Source organism: Puma concolor, chromosome B1 (genome assembly GCF_028749965.1).
Source record: "Puma concolor isolate L17-30 chromosome B1, mPumCon1.1.hap2, whole genome shotgun sequence".
Lineage (NCBI taxonomy): Eukaryota > Metazoa > Chordata > Mammalia > Carnivora > Felidae > Puma > Puma concolor.
In genome coordinates this window covers 81455672-81472255 of record NC_141670.1, presented here as the reverse complement: position 1 = coordinate 81472255, position 16584 = coordinate 81455672, and the positions used below count along the sequence as shown (strand labels likewise).

Sequence of the window (16584 nt, the reverse complement as noted above, 5' to 3'; positions counted from 1 at the left end):
ACAAAAAAAAATTGTTTTAAATACAAATTGGCTAAAAGTTGTAACAGGCATCACTTGAGCAGCATGAGTCCTGAGAACAAACATTATGGAAACCCAACTAAACATCAACTCAAATGTGCCACAGCAGTCACCATCGTATTGACCACCATAATCTGAGGAAGATCTCAAGTGGTTGCTTCATTCAGTGCAGTTGCTGTATTAAAAACATACCCATTATAACCACACCCTCAGGGTCCATGTTGTTCAACTACAAAATTTCTATAATAGGTAGGTTCAAAACACAAGTCCTTTGCTGAAGTCATCTTCTATTGTAGTGAAGCTTTTGGACCATAGTTACATACATCTTTACAAAAGGATTCTGATATTTCAAAATAATAAGCAAAAATTAAATTTTTCTCCCTGCTTTTGATATGCCCCATAGGTGACAGTACCTCTGTTTTTAATGATAGTCCACTGTTAAAGAATATTGTTGCAACAGCAATGTAGGAGACCGTTATTTCTGGCTTCAGTGGTCCTAAAGAGAGAGAAACAAGTTACTGTTAGATAAGAATTTCCAGTAGATAACTTGGTATGAAAGAAGAATCCATTGAGGGAGGGCAAATAGTACTTCAAATCTTAGTGTTACCCTTACTATACCACTGTTCTGAAGAGTTAAGTATTTGCTGTGATGCAGTCTAGCTCCAAAAGAGATTTTCCAGAAGGCAAGGACCATGGCTATCCAGTTCAGCACAGTATTCTCAGACCAGCAGAATAAAAATAAACTGCTCTCATATAGGAGAGCAAATAGGCAACATCCTTCAGTATGATGTCTAATTGTACCTACCACAGTATCAGTGCTTATACAACAATCAAAATTCCCCAAACTAGGAAAAAAAAAAGAGAGAGAAAGAGAGAGAGAGAGAGAGAGAGAGAGAGAATCAACGGAAGAAGTTCCCTTCTGTTTAGCAAATATTATTTTATTCCTTCTAGGATACCAGAAATAAAAACCTGTATTCACGCATACATTCAGTTCAGCCCACGGGTAGTCATTCTACAAAGATGTACTGAGCATTTACTATGTGAATGAAATAATACATACAGAGTAATACAGTAGTAACAATATGTTAAGTTTGCAATTATTATTACACTGTGCCAGGCCCTGGCTATACTGCTGTGAACCAACAGGCCTAATCTTTGCCCTCTGGAAAATCCTCTCTGGAGTTAGGCTGGCATCACCCCAAATGTGTTAACACTATGAGGACAACAGCAGCAACCCTAACTAATATTTACTTCATTTTGTCACCTGTATACAACTCTCTTGAAGACCTAATATATTAGCCAAAGAACAACATGCTTTTATATATATATATATATATATATATATATATATATATATATATATATATAAAGTTTATTGTCAAATTGGTTTCCATACAACACCCAGTGCTCAACCCAAAAGGTGCCCTCCTCAATACCCATCACCCACCCTCTCCTCCCTCCCACCCCCCATCAACCCTCAGTTTGTTCTCAGTTTTTAAGAGTCTCTTATGCTTTGGCTCTCTTCCACTCTAACCTCTTTTTTTTTTTTCCTTCCCCTCCCCCATGGGTTTCTGTTAACCCTAACCCCATGGGTTTCTCAGGATCCACATAAGAGTGAAACCATATGGTATCTGTCTTTCTCTGTATGACTTATTTCACTTAGCATAACACTCTCCAGTTCCATCCATGTTGCTACAAAGGGCCATATTTCATTCTTTCTCATTGCCACGTAGTACTCCATTGTGTATATAAACCACAATTTCTTTATCCATTCATCAGTTGATGGACATTTAGGCTCTTTCCATAACTTGGCTTTTGTTGAGAGTGCTGCTATAAACATTGGGGTACAAGTGCCCCTATGCATCAGCACTCCTGTATCCCTTGGGTAAATTCCTAGCAGTGCTATTGCTGGGTCATAGGGTAGGTCTATTTTTAATTTTCTGAGGAACCTCCACACTGTTTTCCAGAGTGGCTGCACCAATTTGCATTCCCACCAATAGTGCAAGAGGGTATCCGTTTGTCCACATCCTCTCCAGCATCTATAGTCTCCTGATTTGTTCATTTTGGCCACTCTGACTGGCGTGAGGTGATACCTGAGTGTGGTTTTGATTTGTATTTCCCTGATGAGGAGCGACATTGAGCACCTTTTCATGTGCCTGTTGGCCATCCGGATGTCTTCTTTAAAGAAGTGTCTATTCATGTTTTCTGCCCATTTCTTCACTGGGTTATTTGTTTTTCAGGTGTGGAGTTTGGTGAGCTCTTTATAGATTTTGGATACTAGCCCTTTGTCCGATATGTCATTTGCAAATATCTTTTCCCATTCCGTTGGTTGCCTTTTAGTTTTGTTGGTTGTTTCCTTTGCTGTGCAGAAGCTTTTTATCTTCATAAGGTCCCAGTAGTTCATTTTTGCTTTTAATTCCCTTGCCTTTGGGGATGTGTCAAGTAAGAAATTGCTACGGCTGAGGTCAGAGAGGTCTTTTCCTGCTTTCTCCTCTAGGGTTTTGATAGTTTCCTGTCTCACATTCAGGTCCTTTATCCATTTTGAGTTTATTTTTGTGAATGGTGTGAGAAAGTGGTCTAGTTTCAATCTTCTGCATGCTTCTGTCCAGTTCTCCCAGCACCATAAGAACAACATGCTTTTAAAAGATGTCGTTCTGAGAAAATGCCATTTTGTACTTATATACCAGTGGTTCTCCAGCAGGAGCAATTTTGCCTTCCATAGACATTTGGCAATGTTTGGAAACTCTTTTTTGTTGTTATAATTCAGCAAGTGGGGGGGTGTTACTGGCATCTAGTAGACAGAGATCAGGAATTCTGCTAAACAACCTGGGAAGCACAGACAGGACAGCCCTCCCAACAGCAAAGAATTACCATGTCCAAAATGTCAATAGTGCTGAGGTTGAGAAACACTGGCATATGCCAACATTTCAAAATCTGATCATCTCATATTTGGCATTCTATTCAGCCCTCTAGTGCTGAGCTGAATAGTGTCCTCCAAAATCCATGTCCCCCCAGAACTGACGAATGTGACCTTATTTGGAAATTGGTTCTTTGCAGATGCAATCAAATCAAGATGGGGTCTTACTGGATTAAGGTGGACCTAATCCAATGACTGGTATTCTTACAAGTATAGGTAAGTATGAAGACACAGAAAGATGGCCATGTGTAGACTGAGGCAAAGCCTGGAATTGTATTACCATAAGCCAAGAAACACCAAAGACAATTGGCAACCAGCCCAAGCCAGAAGCCAGGAAGGATTCTTCCCTAGACCTTCAGTGGGAGCGTGGCCCTTAGCTTCAGAATTCTAGCCTCTAGAATAATTTCTGGAAAATAAATTTCTGTTATTGGAAGCCACCCAGTTTGTGTTTCTGGTGTGGCAGCACAGAAAACTAATACACTCCCTTAAGCAAAATAACAGGACCACATTCATGGCTCTTCCATTCCCTGTAGCCCTCCACCATACCCACAGATACTGCTCAATAAGTAAGACCAAGCTCGGGAAAAATCACCATTCAGTCAACAAATGCTTACTAAGCATCTACTATATTTTAGGCATTTGTAGTATCTCAATGAACAAAAAGAAACAAAGATCTCCTCAAACACGGCAACAAATTCTTATATATACGTGCTATTTACACAAATTATTTTGTTGAGATCTGAGAAAAGGGAGCAAAAGGAAGAAGGCAAGAGCAAAAGGCATTACATTTCAGGGCAGTAAAAGTGCTCCAAAACTTAAAAAGAGGTGCATTTTTTATACTTGTGAGTGAATCTGTCTCTGCAGCTCACACTTAGAAATAATATTTCCTCTACAACTGAGGAAGATGATTCAGGAACAGATTTTAAAGTCAAGGAATCCAGCTTGTTTTGGAAGTAAACATCTTCCAAGAATTTTAAATACCTTGTTTGTTCATTTGTTTCTTTGAACTCATTTTTATTTTCCTCCAATTCCCTGCTTTTTATGAGACCCTATTCTTATCAAGTACACCTCTGCCCACAGCGGTACCCCAAAATTTCTATAAAGGATGGGTTAAAATTAGCAATGTGGTTGTAAGGTAGAGCCAGGGAATGTGGCCAAAGATGTATCTCCACAGCAAGTGCATGGCATTTATTTAGACTGCATGTTTCTTTGGGGCAGCTACAGCATCTGCTTTAGTTGGCCAACAATTATATGTTTTAAGAAGCTAACCCTTCCCACATTCCATGCATACATACATAAATACACACGATAACTATGAACTACTTGGCATGATTCCAGGCTTTTAATGTTTTAAAGCTTAGAGATGGGGTACATTGTCTTTTATATTAGATGCACATCTAAACAACTTTAAGCCATGGCAGAACATGGTGAGGACATTTCATGGCTTCCTACAATGTACGTTTTATTTTATTTATTTTTAAAAAAATTTTTTTTAATGTTTATTTATTTCTGAGACAGAGAGAGACAGAGCATGAGTGGGGGAGGGACAGAGAGGGAGGGAGACACAGAATCAGAAGCAGGTTCCAGGCTCTGAGCTGTCAGCACAGAGCCCGACGCGGGGCTTGAACTCACAAACCATGAGATCATTACCTGAGCCACCCAGGCGCCCCTACAATGTATGTTTTAAAAGGGAAGAAGGAATTAATTATGATTTGGAGAGACCTAAAGCCCCTTTGAGATGTGATCAACTATCAAATTGCCCAAATTGAGAATGGAAACCTAGAAGTCACACAGGGCTGAAATAAACATTTGGTAAATATTTGCACAGAGGTGAGAGTTGAGACTACATATAAAAATGAGATATGAAAAAAAAAGAGATTTGGCCCCTCTCCAAGACAATGATTACATCCTCCAAGTCACCAAAATAGATCTGAATAAGACCTGGATCTTCAGGTGGCTATAAAGTTCAAAGTAGAAATACAAGTTTTAACTTTTCCTTTATTATTATTTTTTTTTTTAGTTTTTTTTTTTTTTTTTTTTTTCAACGTTTATTCATCTTTGGGACAGAGAGAGACAGAGCATGAACGGGAGAGGGTCAGAGAGAGAGGGAGACTCAGAATCGGAAACAGGCTCCAGGCTCTGAGCCATCAGCCCAGAGCCTGACGCGGGGCTCGAACTCACGGACCGCGAGATCGTGACCTGGCTGAAGTCGGACGCCTAACCGACTGCGCCACCCAGGCGCCCCTTAACTTTTCCTTTAAATAAAAGAAAAAAAAATGTTGATCAGTAAAAATAGGATAGGAGAGCAAAATCAGGAGAAAAATTACCCAGAAAAACAAGTAATTTTGGGGCTCCTCAAATCCATGCTTTTAAAGGGGGGGGGGGAGATAAAAGAAAATGATTTGGAATGCTTAAGAATGCAAGGAACTATTACCATTTTATAAAATCTACTCATCACCAAGTACATTTCATTTATAAACCTATAATCTAAGATATTCATGCTAACACACTTAAGCTTTAACATGTTTCTGCTTATGTTTTTTAATGGAAAAACGAAGCAGTTTCCTTTTAGGATTTATGTCTTATTAATGTCAATAATCTAAATTAAGATGCAAGTAGAACTGAGAAACTTACTCTGTACTTCCAAAGAAGTAAACCTTTCTCTTCCCGAGAATGAATAGCACAGTGTTACTCTGGTCAACTCAAAGGTGTGCATAGCTCAGCACTTCCCTGGGTTGCACTGGAACAGATTATCAGCACCTCAAAATCTGCACATTTACATTTACCCTGGCTCTTTACTTTCAACTTTCTTCTACATATTTAAAAATGAAGGGGTCGTGCTCGCTTCGGCAGCACATATACTAAAAATGAAGGGGCGCCTGGGTGGCTCAGTCAGTTGAGCATCCAACTTCAGCTCAGGTCATGATCTCACGGGTTGGTGAGTTCAAGCCCCGCATCAGGCTCTGTGCTGACAGCTCAGAGCCTGGAGCCTGCTTTGGATTCTGTGTCTCCCTCTCTCTGCCCCGTCCCTGCTCATGGTCTGTCTCTCTCTGTCTCTCAAAGATGAATAAATGTTAACAAAAAAATTTTTTTAATAAAATAAAAATGAAATGTATCTGAGTAAAAAGAATAGTGAACTAAGAATTAAATTTTCGAGGCTACTACATGTTATACTTTTTCTCATTTGGAAAGTCATTCAATGTCTCTAATTTTAGGGTTTCCATTACCTATAAATTCCCTGCAATATACAACTCACCTATTGGCTATACAGATTGTTTTCAAAAGGAGGTCAGAACACAGGTATGAAATGTTAAGCGTAGAAATCTTGCATTTACATATAAAGAGTATAGTCGTTAAAGTATTGATCCAGGTAAAGATGAAGCAAACATCTTAAGTTTAAGACTACCAAAACTTTTCCTATTTAAAAGAATATCTAGAAAACCGTTCTACTGAAAATTGTTCAGGGGCGCCTGGGTGGCTCAGTCAGTTAAGCATCCAACTCTTGGTGTCGGCTCAGGTCATGATCTCAGGGCTTCGTGGGTTGGAGCCCTGCACTGGGCTCTGTGCTGACGATGTGGAGCCTGCTTGGGATTCTGTCTCCCTCACTTTCTCTCTCTCTCTTGCTGCCCCTCCCTGACTCGTGCTGTCTCTGTCTCAAAATAAATAAACTTAAAAAAAAAACTGTTCAGTCAGTATGAAAGCACTAAAAATCACATCCCTGGGGCGCCTGGGTGGCTCAGTCAGTTGAGCTTCCGACTTTGGCTCAGGTCATGATCTCGCGGTTTGTAAGTTCGAGCCCTGCGACAGTCTCTGTGCTGACAGCTCAGAGCCTGGAGTCTGCTTCGGATTCTGTGTCTCCTCTCTCTCTCTGCCCATCCCCCGCTTGTTCTCTGTCTCTCAAAAATAAATATATAAATGTAAAAAAAATTTTTTTTTAAATAAAAATCACATCCCCAAGCGTACACAGCACATAAATGGAACCTTTGACTAAAAATTACAAGTACAAAGAGGCACTTTAGACCATTCCAAAGAGCAAGATGCAATAGAAACATTTTCAGCAACCATTCCTCTCCTTGTTCCTAGATTTTTTGTTGTTTTAACTTGTGAAGCGAAAATGTTATTTGGTACTATTTGGAGGTTTATTTTTATTTAAGAGGTTTCACAGGTGGGAAGGTCAATTAAAAGCTCAAGAGAATTATCAAGAACTTAGCCTGATAGCCTATATAAGAAATCCCAAGAGGCCTGGGTGGCTCCGTCAGTTGAGTGTCTGACTATTGATTTGGCTTCAGGTCATGATCCCAGGATTGTGGAATCTAGCCCCACTTCGGGCTCCCCACTGAACATGGAACCTGCTTAAGATTCTCTCTCTCTCTCCCTTGGCCCCTCTCCCTTGCTCACGCTGTCTCTCTAAAATAAAATTTAAAAAAAGAAAGAAAGAAAGAAATCCTAAGCAATCATTTGTTTTACTTTTTTGGAAAAAGTAACTTTTATACATGGACAGTTATCAAATCATCTGAGTACACTGTTATTTCATATTTGCTGATTCTGCTCTGCGTTTTTAGGCTAAAACTTAAGGCATGGAAAGTATCTTTATTGCATAGAACCCTTCTTTACAATAGTTATTCGCTTTAAATTATTTTTTGCCAAGAAAATGTGTATGGATTTTGCAACTAGTATGGAATAAAGGGAGAGCCCTGATGTCCAGTGCCTCTTCCTTGAGCACTGACCTCAGGCCTCAGTATCTTCATCAACTGTAAAAGTAGCATGCTAGTTTAAAATACTTAAAGGTTCCTTTTAGTTCTTAACATTCTACTCTTTTTTTTATGTTTATTTTTTTAATTTTGAAAGGGGAGGGGGGAGGGGGGAGGAGGGAAGGGACAGAGAGAGAGGGAGACAGAATCCCAAGCAGGCTCTGCACCGACAGCTCTCAGCCCAGAGCTCCACACAAGGCTCACCAACTGGTGAGACCATGACCTGAGCCAAAATCAAGAGTGGGACACTCAACCAACTGAGCCACCCAGGCACCCCTTAACATTCTACTCTTACAATTAATTAAATAAATGAATTATCCTGGATTAATGGCACAAGTACCGGCAAAAATGGGAAGCATTTCTAAGATACAATAATACACCAAAACTTCAAGAAGCAGAGTCAGAAGGAACAAACAAGATTATAGAATCCATCTTGCACACACTTCGAAGAAGCCCTAAGGAAATGATTCCGTGTTCAATAACCCTTCTTCTCACAGCATCCTTGGAATGTAAGATAAAACGTATTTTACCTAACCTAGCGTCTGCAGACTTAAAACTTGAAGATAATATATCACCTGTAATTACACCTTAAGAATGAGCAAATAATAGATCTAACACCATAAAATAGAAAGTGTGCTACTGAAGCTAGTTAAGTGTGCATTCCAGACCACCACGAAGACACCCTAACTTGAATTCTGCCTATCCAGCTAGTTCCAGGGACAGAGGGTACTCATTTGACAGAACTTGAAATACCAGCATTCACAAGTTTGCCAAAAACTCCCGGAGAAGCTAGGTCAAAGATCTTCAGAAGGAGAAACCATGATGAATATCAGTTTTATTCTCAGTTATATATTCTACACATTTTGTACGAAGTTGAATATAGAAAGAAAAAAAATACACAAAAAAGTTTTAGTCCTCACAGTCTTTGTTCAAAAAATTCCTTTTAAAATGTTCCCTGAAGCTACTTCTAAATGGAGAAATTGAGGGTGGATGCTTGAATGAACCACTGTTCTAATGAGAGATATTTCACTCCCTTCCATCATGTTTTAACAAACAGGTACATATAACTTCAAATATCCTTCTGAGCACTTCCTAAAAAATTGTGTGCTCACTTCGGTCCTTATTTGTCCCTGTTGTATGACTGACCGTATTAAAACTGTCAATAAAGGTGAAAGGTGACAAGGTCAAAAAGACAATGAATTGGAGAAATTCAATTAATGTTTATGAAGAAGACATGAGTGTGTAAGGGTGAAACCGCAGGGAGGAGAATAAAAGACTAATGATATTTCCACCAATGCCCACCCCCACATTACACGGCTCCTACTATTCAAAGATCTGAGTATGATTTTAGCCTGCCTACACTTCCTTGCCAAAATACACACTGCACATAGTCTAACACTGCCTGTATCTGTTAGAGTACTAGCAACTGAGTCCGGGCAGCACACGGAAGTAGTGTCCTGTAAGGAAAAAGTGCAACGTGTCAGTCGGCTTGGGAGTTTCTGGAGCGGTGGCAATTGCAGCAAATCATCATTCTGCAACATGTGGGCCATGAAGTCTGAGTCGGAGAATGAAAGGGTGTCCCTTTTTCTTCCCCCACCTCCCCCCCCCACCTTTTTTTTTTTTTAAACATGGGGCCGGTAAGGAGGAGGGATCCGGAAATAGACAAGGTAATGGTGGCCACTCCAAGATAGATAAGGAACTCCTGGCAACCTAGCGTCCCTTGGGATAGGATGCTACTATGAAGGCAAGAGGAGTTAAGTTTCATTCTCAGTAACCTCACTCCCTAACACTAAGGATACTCATAGATTGTTCGCGGAAAAGGTAACTTGCGTTCAAATTCATTTGCCCCATTCCTAGCTACAGTCTCCAAGGCTGACAAATTAAAACAGCAGCAGAATGGGCCAAAGGACACCCCTGAGCTGGTCAGTGCCCTTGAGAGAAGCAGACACTTCCCAATTACGGTTTCCCCTCCTTTCCAAGACTCGAAAATTAGTTCTGAAGTGAGAATCGCGATGGAGCGTTCAGAGGTGCAGCACTTACCCCCATTCACCCCTATGGACGGCTCCAGTTTAGCTCCGGCGATCGCCAGCACTATTCCAATCATGAACCATTCTTTCCTCATTCTCTCCAGCAGCCTCATGTTTGTTAGGGTGGGTGGGTTTTGTTTATTTGTTTGGCTTTTTTTCTTTTTAAGCTACGATCGCTTAATCCCCGAGGCGTCTCCACACTTTCCACGGTCCCTCCAGACATGCAGCAGAACAAGTCAAATTGCCACTTGTAAACTGAAGACCTGGGGGTTGCTCCGGCGGCTTTGAGGAGGGCTGGGAGTAGTAGTATCCAGTGACAGGAAAGTCTCACTGAGCGCCGCCATCACTACCACGCGCCTCATAATAGACGCGCATATCACCACGGCAGCTCTGGCCGACGCTCCCAAGTGCAAATGCTCTGAAGCGAACACTTGGGCCAGGTTGGCCAGCGTAGGCGATCGTATAAGGGAAGCTGGCTGCCCGGTAGGGGTGACAGACTCGCTTAACGCCAGGACCTGCAGAACCTTAGGAATGACTGGTACAGGGAGAGACGTTAGGCTTCACAGCCACTTAGCCTTATCGAGCGTCTCGCTCCGACAAGCCTTTAGACACAGCTTCCTACTCTCCTGGAACACATCCACGGAGAAACTTCCTTTTGCTTTGCCATGAGCCTACGGGAAGGGCTAGCGTGAGTTCTCATTCAGCAGCTGCGGCGGCGGAGTGCGGGGTGGTTTTTTGGGGGTGCGCTTCTTCGGGGCATTACGGCTCTTCCCCGACGCCGCGTTGACGTGTGCGCCGGGGGAAGGGGAGGCCACTCCGAGTCTTCAGGTTCTTGGCTTGGAGCTCCGGGAGTTAGAGGCGCTCCGAGCTCTGGTCGGAAACGCGGCTCGCTCTTTGGGAGAGGTTTAGCCCAGAGGACGGGTTGAAAATTGGGCGCGTCGAGCCGACGCCCAAGTCTGCAGGACCCCTGCCTTCCAGCATCCGCGACATCCCTGGAGGGCGGGCGGGACCCACCAGGCCAGTCGCCTGTGGGACGCTCGGCCCGAGCCCCCTGGCCCACACCGCCCCCCCCCCCGTAGCGGAGAGGGAGGTCTGCAAGGTTCGTCCCCTCTCGGGCGCTGGGGACCAGATCTTACTTGGGGGGCACTGGTGAGTGCTCAAGCTCCCTTCCTGCGAAGCTAAGAGGCAAAGTGAGGTCTGAGCAAGGGAGTCTGGAGGGTGCGCGAGTGCAGGGGCTTGCTTGACTCTCAGGGCTTGCCCACCCAAACAGCAGGACACGCGTGGGAAGGGGATCAAAGTCCTCAAGGCAAGAATGGTGAGGAGCCGAACTGAGGGGAGCTCCTGACCTTTTCCATTGGCCCTCGTGCTGTATTCTCTGCTTCCCCCAGTTTGTCCCTTGAGGTGTGTTCTGGCAACCAGTGACATTGATCGTTTCATGGATGGACTTTTCCTTCTAGACCCAGCAGGAGCTTCTACTGCTCCCCAACATGCACCTAAATAAATGACCAAATAAAATACTACCTAACATTTCGAAGTAGTGTGGTGTCTGATGCTTACTTAAATGGGTAACTAGGGAACCTCAGGTTTGGAAGAGACTTCTAGGATTGTTCAGTGATGCCGGACTTTGATTCTGAATTTATTCAGAGATTGAAAGAGACTCATTTTGTAATTTCATCTACTTGTTTAGCTCTATCTGATGACGACTTGCTATCCAAAAACGAAGCCAGTTTTTGCAGTTATGCTACCAGTTGTAGGTTACACAGTGTGGAGTGTCATCTAATTATACATCAGGCAGAATGGCAAGAAGTGAAACTCAAGATAAAAAGAACTTAATAGGGAGACACAGATGACATTAAACAACTTAACTTGAAAACAGAAAAGAAAGCACATGAGATGTGATAAAATCTGATGCTCATTATCAGGCAGTCACCAGATAAGTGGAGATGAAAGATAGTTTACAGCATAATTATTTGCTTAGAGTAATTTACTAGGTTAAAGAGTCCTGCCTATATTTCAGTCATTGAAGGTATGATCTTGTATTAAAAAAAAATCATTAAGCATTATGCTTACAGAAAATTGGGCCAGTTTAATTTTATCACTGTTTGCAAGTCCTTATTTACTAAGAATTCCTTGATCTGTTTAAAGCAGAATCTAACTCATAGAAGGGTTTTTGTTTTGTTTTTAATGGTACTTCAAGGAAAACAGTGTGCTGTGATTTCTGTTCTGTTAGTGTAAGGCCTGTATTAGTTTCCCAGGATAACTGTAGCAAATACCTAAAACTGGCTGCCTTAAAATAACAAATCTATTCTCTCAGAACTCTAGAAACCAGAAGTCCAAAATCAAAGGTGTTGGCAAAGCCATACTTCCTCTGGACGCTCTGGAGAGAGAATCCTTCCTTGCCTCCTTCAGCTTTGGTGATCGTTGGCATAAATTCCTTCCTTATGACCACATCCCTCCAATCTCTGCATCTCATCTTCACATTATATTCTCCTCTGTGTGTCTGGCTACTGGCTATATCATTCCAGTCTCTGCATCTGTCTTCATATTGCCTCCTCTCTTCTGTCTGTCTTATGTTTCCTCTTCTGTGTGCTTCTTATAAAGGCAGTTGTCATTGGGTTTAAAGCCCACCCAGATAATAATCCAGAATGATCTCATTTTGAGATCCTTAACTTAATTATACCTTCAAATATCCTTTTCCCAAATTAGGTGACTGTACTCTGTCAAATATTGTCCCCCGCAATGTCCACCTGGAACCTCCGAATGTGATCCTATTTGAAGTTGGGTCTTACAGATATGATTAGTTAAGATGAGATCATACTGGTTTAAGATGGGTCCCAAATCCAGTGACTGATATCCTTTTAAGAAGGTCATGTGGTGACACACAAAGAAGATATGAAGAAGAAAAACTTATTAAAGATGGAAGCAGAGATCAGAGGGATGTGTCCACAAGCTAAGGAGTGCCAAGGATTCTGCCTTGGAAACAACCACCAGAAGCTAGGAGAGACTCGTAGAACGGATTGTCTCTCAGAGCTCCCAGAAGAAACCAAGCCTGCCCGCACCTTGATTTCAGACTCCTGGCCTCCTGAACTGTGGAAGAATACATTTCTCTTGTGGTACTTTCTTGTGGCAACCCTAGGAAACTAATAATGGAATCATTCACAGGTTCCAGGGATTTGATGTGGTCCTATCTGGTCTGCCCACCATTCAACCCCCCACAAGGCCCTTCTTGCCCTGTCTTCCATTACTGTTTCTTCAATAATTGCATCACTCTTTGCTCTCCTTCATTTTTTCCCTGTCATTTTTTCCTTTCCAATGTCTCTTCACTTCAGTTTTTTCTCTTCATTACCTGTGCCACTTCACCTGACATCATCCCAACAAAAATGTACATGTTAAAGGAAGCTTCTCTAAAAGACACACGATAAATGCTCTTTGTTCGATAAATATTGTATTTGTCTATTGAACAAATATTTAATGGCCTCCACTATGAGTCATCATGTGTGAGTGTTGTGCATTCAGTTATGAGCAAAAATGACAACACCTGCCCTCAGAAGTTTATAATCTAATAGAGGAGACAGATGTAAACAAATATATCATTACAAATTGCTAACAGGAAGGAACAGGATGTTGTGAATCATCTAGATTGGGGAAGGCCTCCTGAGATCAGAAGGATGAGCGGGCGGGTGGGAGAAAGCTATTGCTCAGCAAGAAAGAGCTTGACACCATGGAATTCAAAGACCAGGATAGCTAGGTGAGTCAGTGAGAGGTGAATGATGTGGGAAGGGTAGAGAGAACTGGCCAGGGTTCAGATCGTGTGTGACCTCTCATGTCACAGTCAAGGATTCAGATTTTATTAAATACTATAGGAAGCCACTGTAGGATTTTAGCCTGGCTAGTGATGATATGCACAGTCTGCTGGAAAGTTTCCTTTAGAAGCAGGCTCTCTACAAATGGTTCAGGAAGAAGTGACTAAGTGGATGGAGCTGGGAAAGGCAATTAGTATAAAAACTTTTGAATAGAAAGAATAAAGAACAAATGACCAGTCACCTCTAGGGAAATGGCAAAGCAGTCTAAAATGACTTCCAGGATGTCTGTCAGATAGATACCAGTGCCATTCACTCAGCCATGGAATCTTTACAAAGTAGATTCGGGGAGGAGATTATATATTTAGTTCACATCTTGTGTGCAAGGCCACTGAGGCATATAAAGAGATGCCGGCAGGCAACTAAAATGAAGGTTTTTTTTTTTAAGTTTATTTATTTGGAGAGAGAGGGAGCATGAGTGCATGAGCAGGGGAGGGACAGAGAGAGAAAGAGAGAGAATCCCTAAAAGGCTCCCCTCTATCGGCACGGAGCCCAGTGAGGGGCTCGATCTCATGAACTGTAAGATCATGACCTGAGCTGAAATCAAAAGCCCAGCACTTAACATACTGAGCTACCCAAGTGTACCCCCCCTTTTTAAAAGTTTTTTTTATTTTGAGAGGGGGGATGGGCACAGTAAAATGAAGGTTTGAGCTCATGAAAACAGAGTTGCTATAGTTCCTGGAATCTTCAACAATAGCTTATGGAAACCATAGGCATTAATGGAGCAAATATTTACTTTTAAACTTTGCTACCTACATTGGTTACTCAGTCTCTTTGAACACAGTTTGCTTACTTATATTTATGAATGTTTACTATGTGCCAAGAACATAAGGTATACTCATGTGTACCTTATGATCACTCCCATGGACTTTGTGTTTAATAAAATGGTGATAGGAATTCTAGCTCATCAGGCTGTTGAAAAGATTCAGTGGGGGTACCTGGGTGACTCAGTCAGTTCAGCCTCCGACTTTGGCTCAGGTCATAATCTCACTGTAGTGGGTTCAAGCCATGCATCGGGCTCTGTGTTGACAGCTCAGAGCCTGGAGCCTGCTTTGGATTCTGCCTCTCTCTCTCTCTCTCTCTCTGCCCCTCCCCCACTCATGTTGTCTCTCTCTCTCTCTTTCTCTCTCTCCTTCAAAAATAAGTAAACATTTAAAGAACTTAAAAAAATTTTTTTAATTTAAAAAAGTAAAAATAAAAAATCACAATAAAAGAAGACAAGTCAACTTCCACCCTACAGAGATCTCACCTTCTTTTCAGACATATGGCCCTGCTCTGCTCAAAGATCTTTAATGGCTTCATATACCCTGTAGAATAAAATTCACATTCCATAGTCTAACATACACAATCTACATATCCAATAGGTCAGAGTGGAAGACTTAAACAAAGGAGGTTTGTTTTCTCACAGTTCTGGAGTCTGGAAGTTCGAGATCAAGGTGTTGACAGTGTTGGTTTCACTCTTCTTGGCTTGCAGAGGGCTGCTGTCTTCACACAGTCTCTTCACACAGTCTTTTCTCTTGGCATCCACATATCCCTGGTGTCTTTTCCTCTTCTTATAAGGACACTAGTCATGTAGGATTAGAACTCCACCCTAATGGTCTCATTTTAACTTAATCACTCTTGAAAGACCTTAACTCCAAAGAGGTTACATTCCCAGATCCTGGAGGTGAGAATTCAACATATGAATTTTGGGAGGACATAATTCAGCCTATAATAGTTGACTTCTAGAATATGACAGAAGTGATTACCTGGCACTTCTAAGATAGATTTCAAAAACGAACAAACAAACAAAAGAACTGTGGCTTCTCTCTGGAATATTCTCTTCAGGTTGTTTCTTTGGGGAGGGAATCCAACTGCCATGAGGCCCAGTGGCAAGGAGGTGATCTCTCCCTCCTATAGCCAGCTAGAGCCTAAGGCTTAGAAGTGGATCCCTCAGTGGAGTCTCAAGATGGCTGCCAGCCAGGTCTCCACCTTGATCTCAGCCAGTGGCACCCAGCTAAGCCATGCCCAGATTTATGACTCATAAAAACTGTGAGATAAATCATATTGTTTTAAGATGGGAAACTTTGGGGGTGGCTCATTACACAGTAATAGATACCTAATACCTAAGGCAAAAGCCCTGTATGCTACAGGGAGCATACACAACTCAGTCAAAAAGTTTTGCTGTGCTGTCGAGCACAGGAATTACCTGGGAACTGTAGAGAGATGTGGATCAAAGAGGAGTCTCTTCTTTTGAAGATGAGTGATATTGGAGCATTTCCATTTGCTGATAAAATGATCCATTAGAATGGGAGACCTTGATAATGAAGAAGAAATAGGGGCTATGATCGGCAGAATAATGACCTCAGCCAAAGATGTCTACTTCCTAACCTCTGGAACCAGTGAATATGTTACCTTACATGGCAAAAAGGGACTCTAGATGCAATTAGGGTAAGAACCCTAAGACAGGAAGAATATTCTGGATTATCCAGGTAGGCCCAATGCAATCACAAGGTGTCTTTAAAAGACAGAAGAGGGCTGTATGTGTCAGAGAAGGAGATGTGAGATGGAAGGAGACTTTAAAGTGATGGGATGACTAGAAGGGGTGCATGAACCAAGAAATGCAGGCAGCCTCTGGCAGCTGGAGAAGGTAGGAAAATAGCCCCCACACCCCACCAGCCTCCAGAAGTCGAGCAGCTCTCCTAACAGGTTAGCTTTAGCCCAATAAAACCTATTTCAGATTTCTGACCTCTAAAACTATAAGATAATAATTTTGTGTGGCTTTAACTTATTAAATTTATGGTAATTAGTTACAGCAGCAATAGCAAATTCATTCATACAGTGGCTAACTTGAGTACTTGAGAAGGTAAATATTGACCCTTTCAATAAAGATGAGAGGGAGGATAGAATCTTTTTGTCCTCGAGTAGTGGAGTCCTAGAGGAATTTAGAACACAGGAAAAGCCTTATCCCCACATCATATTAACCTGGGACATGACCATTTGTCCTTTAAAAAGATTGTTTCCATATTATA

At 41.8% G+C, this 16584-nt stretch overlaps 1 protein-coding gene across 3 annotated transcripts in view; it reads right to left on the bottom strand.

Moving 5' to 3' along the window:
* Positions 1 to 10049, bottom strand: part of SLC10A7 (solute carrier family 10 member 7) — a 253775-nt gene extending 243726 nt beyond the window's left edge. For all 3 annotated transcript variants that reach the window (XM_025921713.2, XM_025921714.2, XM_086704147.1), the window contains exons 1-2: positions 9727 to 10049; positions 432 to 514 (exon numbers count right to left, since the gene is read on the bottom strand). In XM_025921713.2, the coding sequence (XP_025777498.1) occupies positions 432 to 514; positions 9727 to 9826 (183 nt within the window). In that variant the 5' untranslated portion in view covers positions 9827 to 10049. The remainder of the gene's footprint in view (positions 1 to 431; positions 515 to 9726) is intronic.
* Positions 10050 to 16584: the final 6535 nt, after the last annotated feature.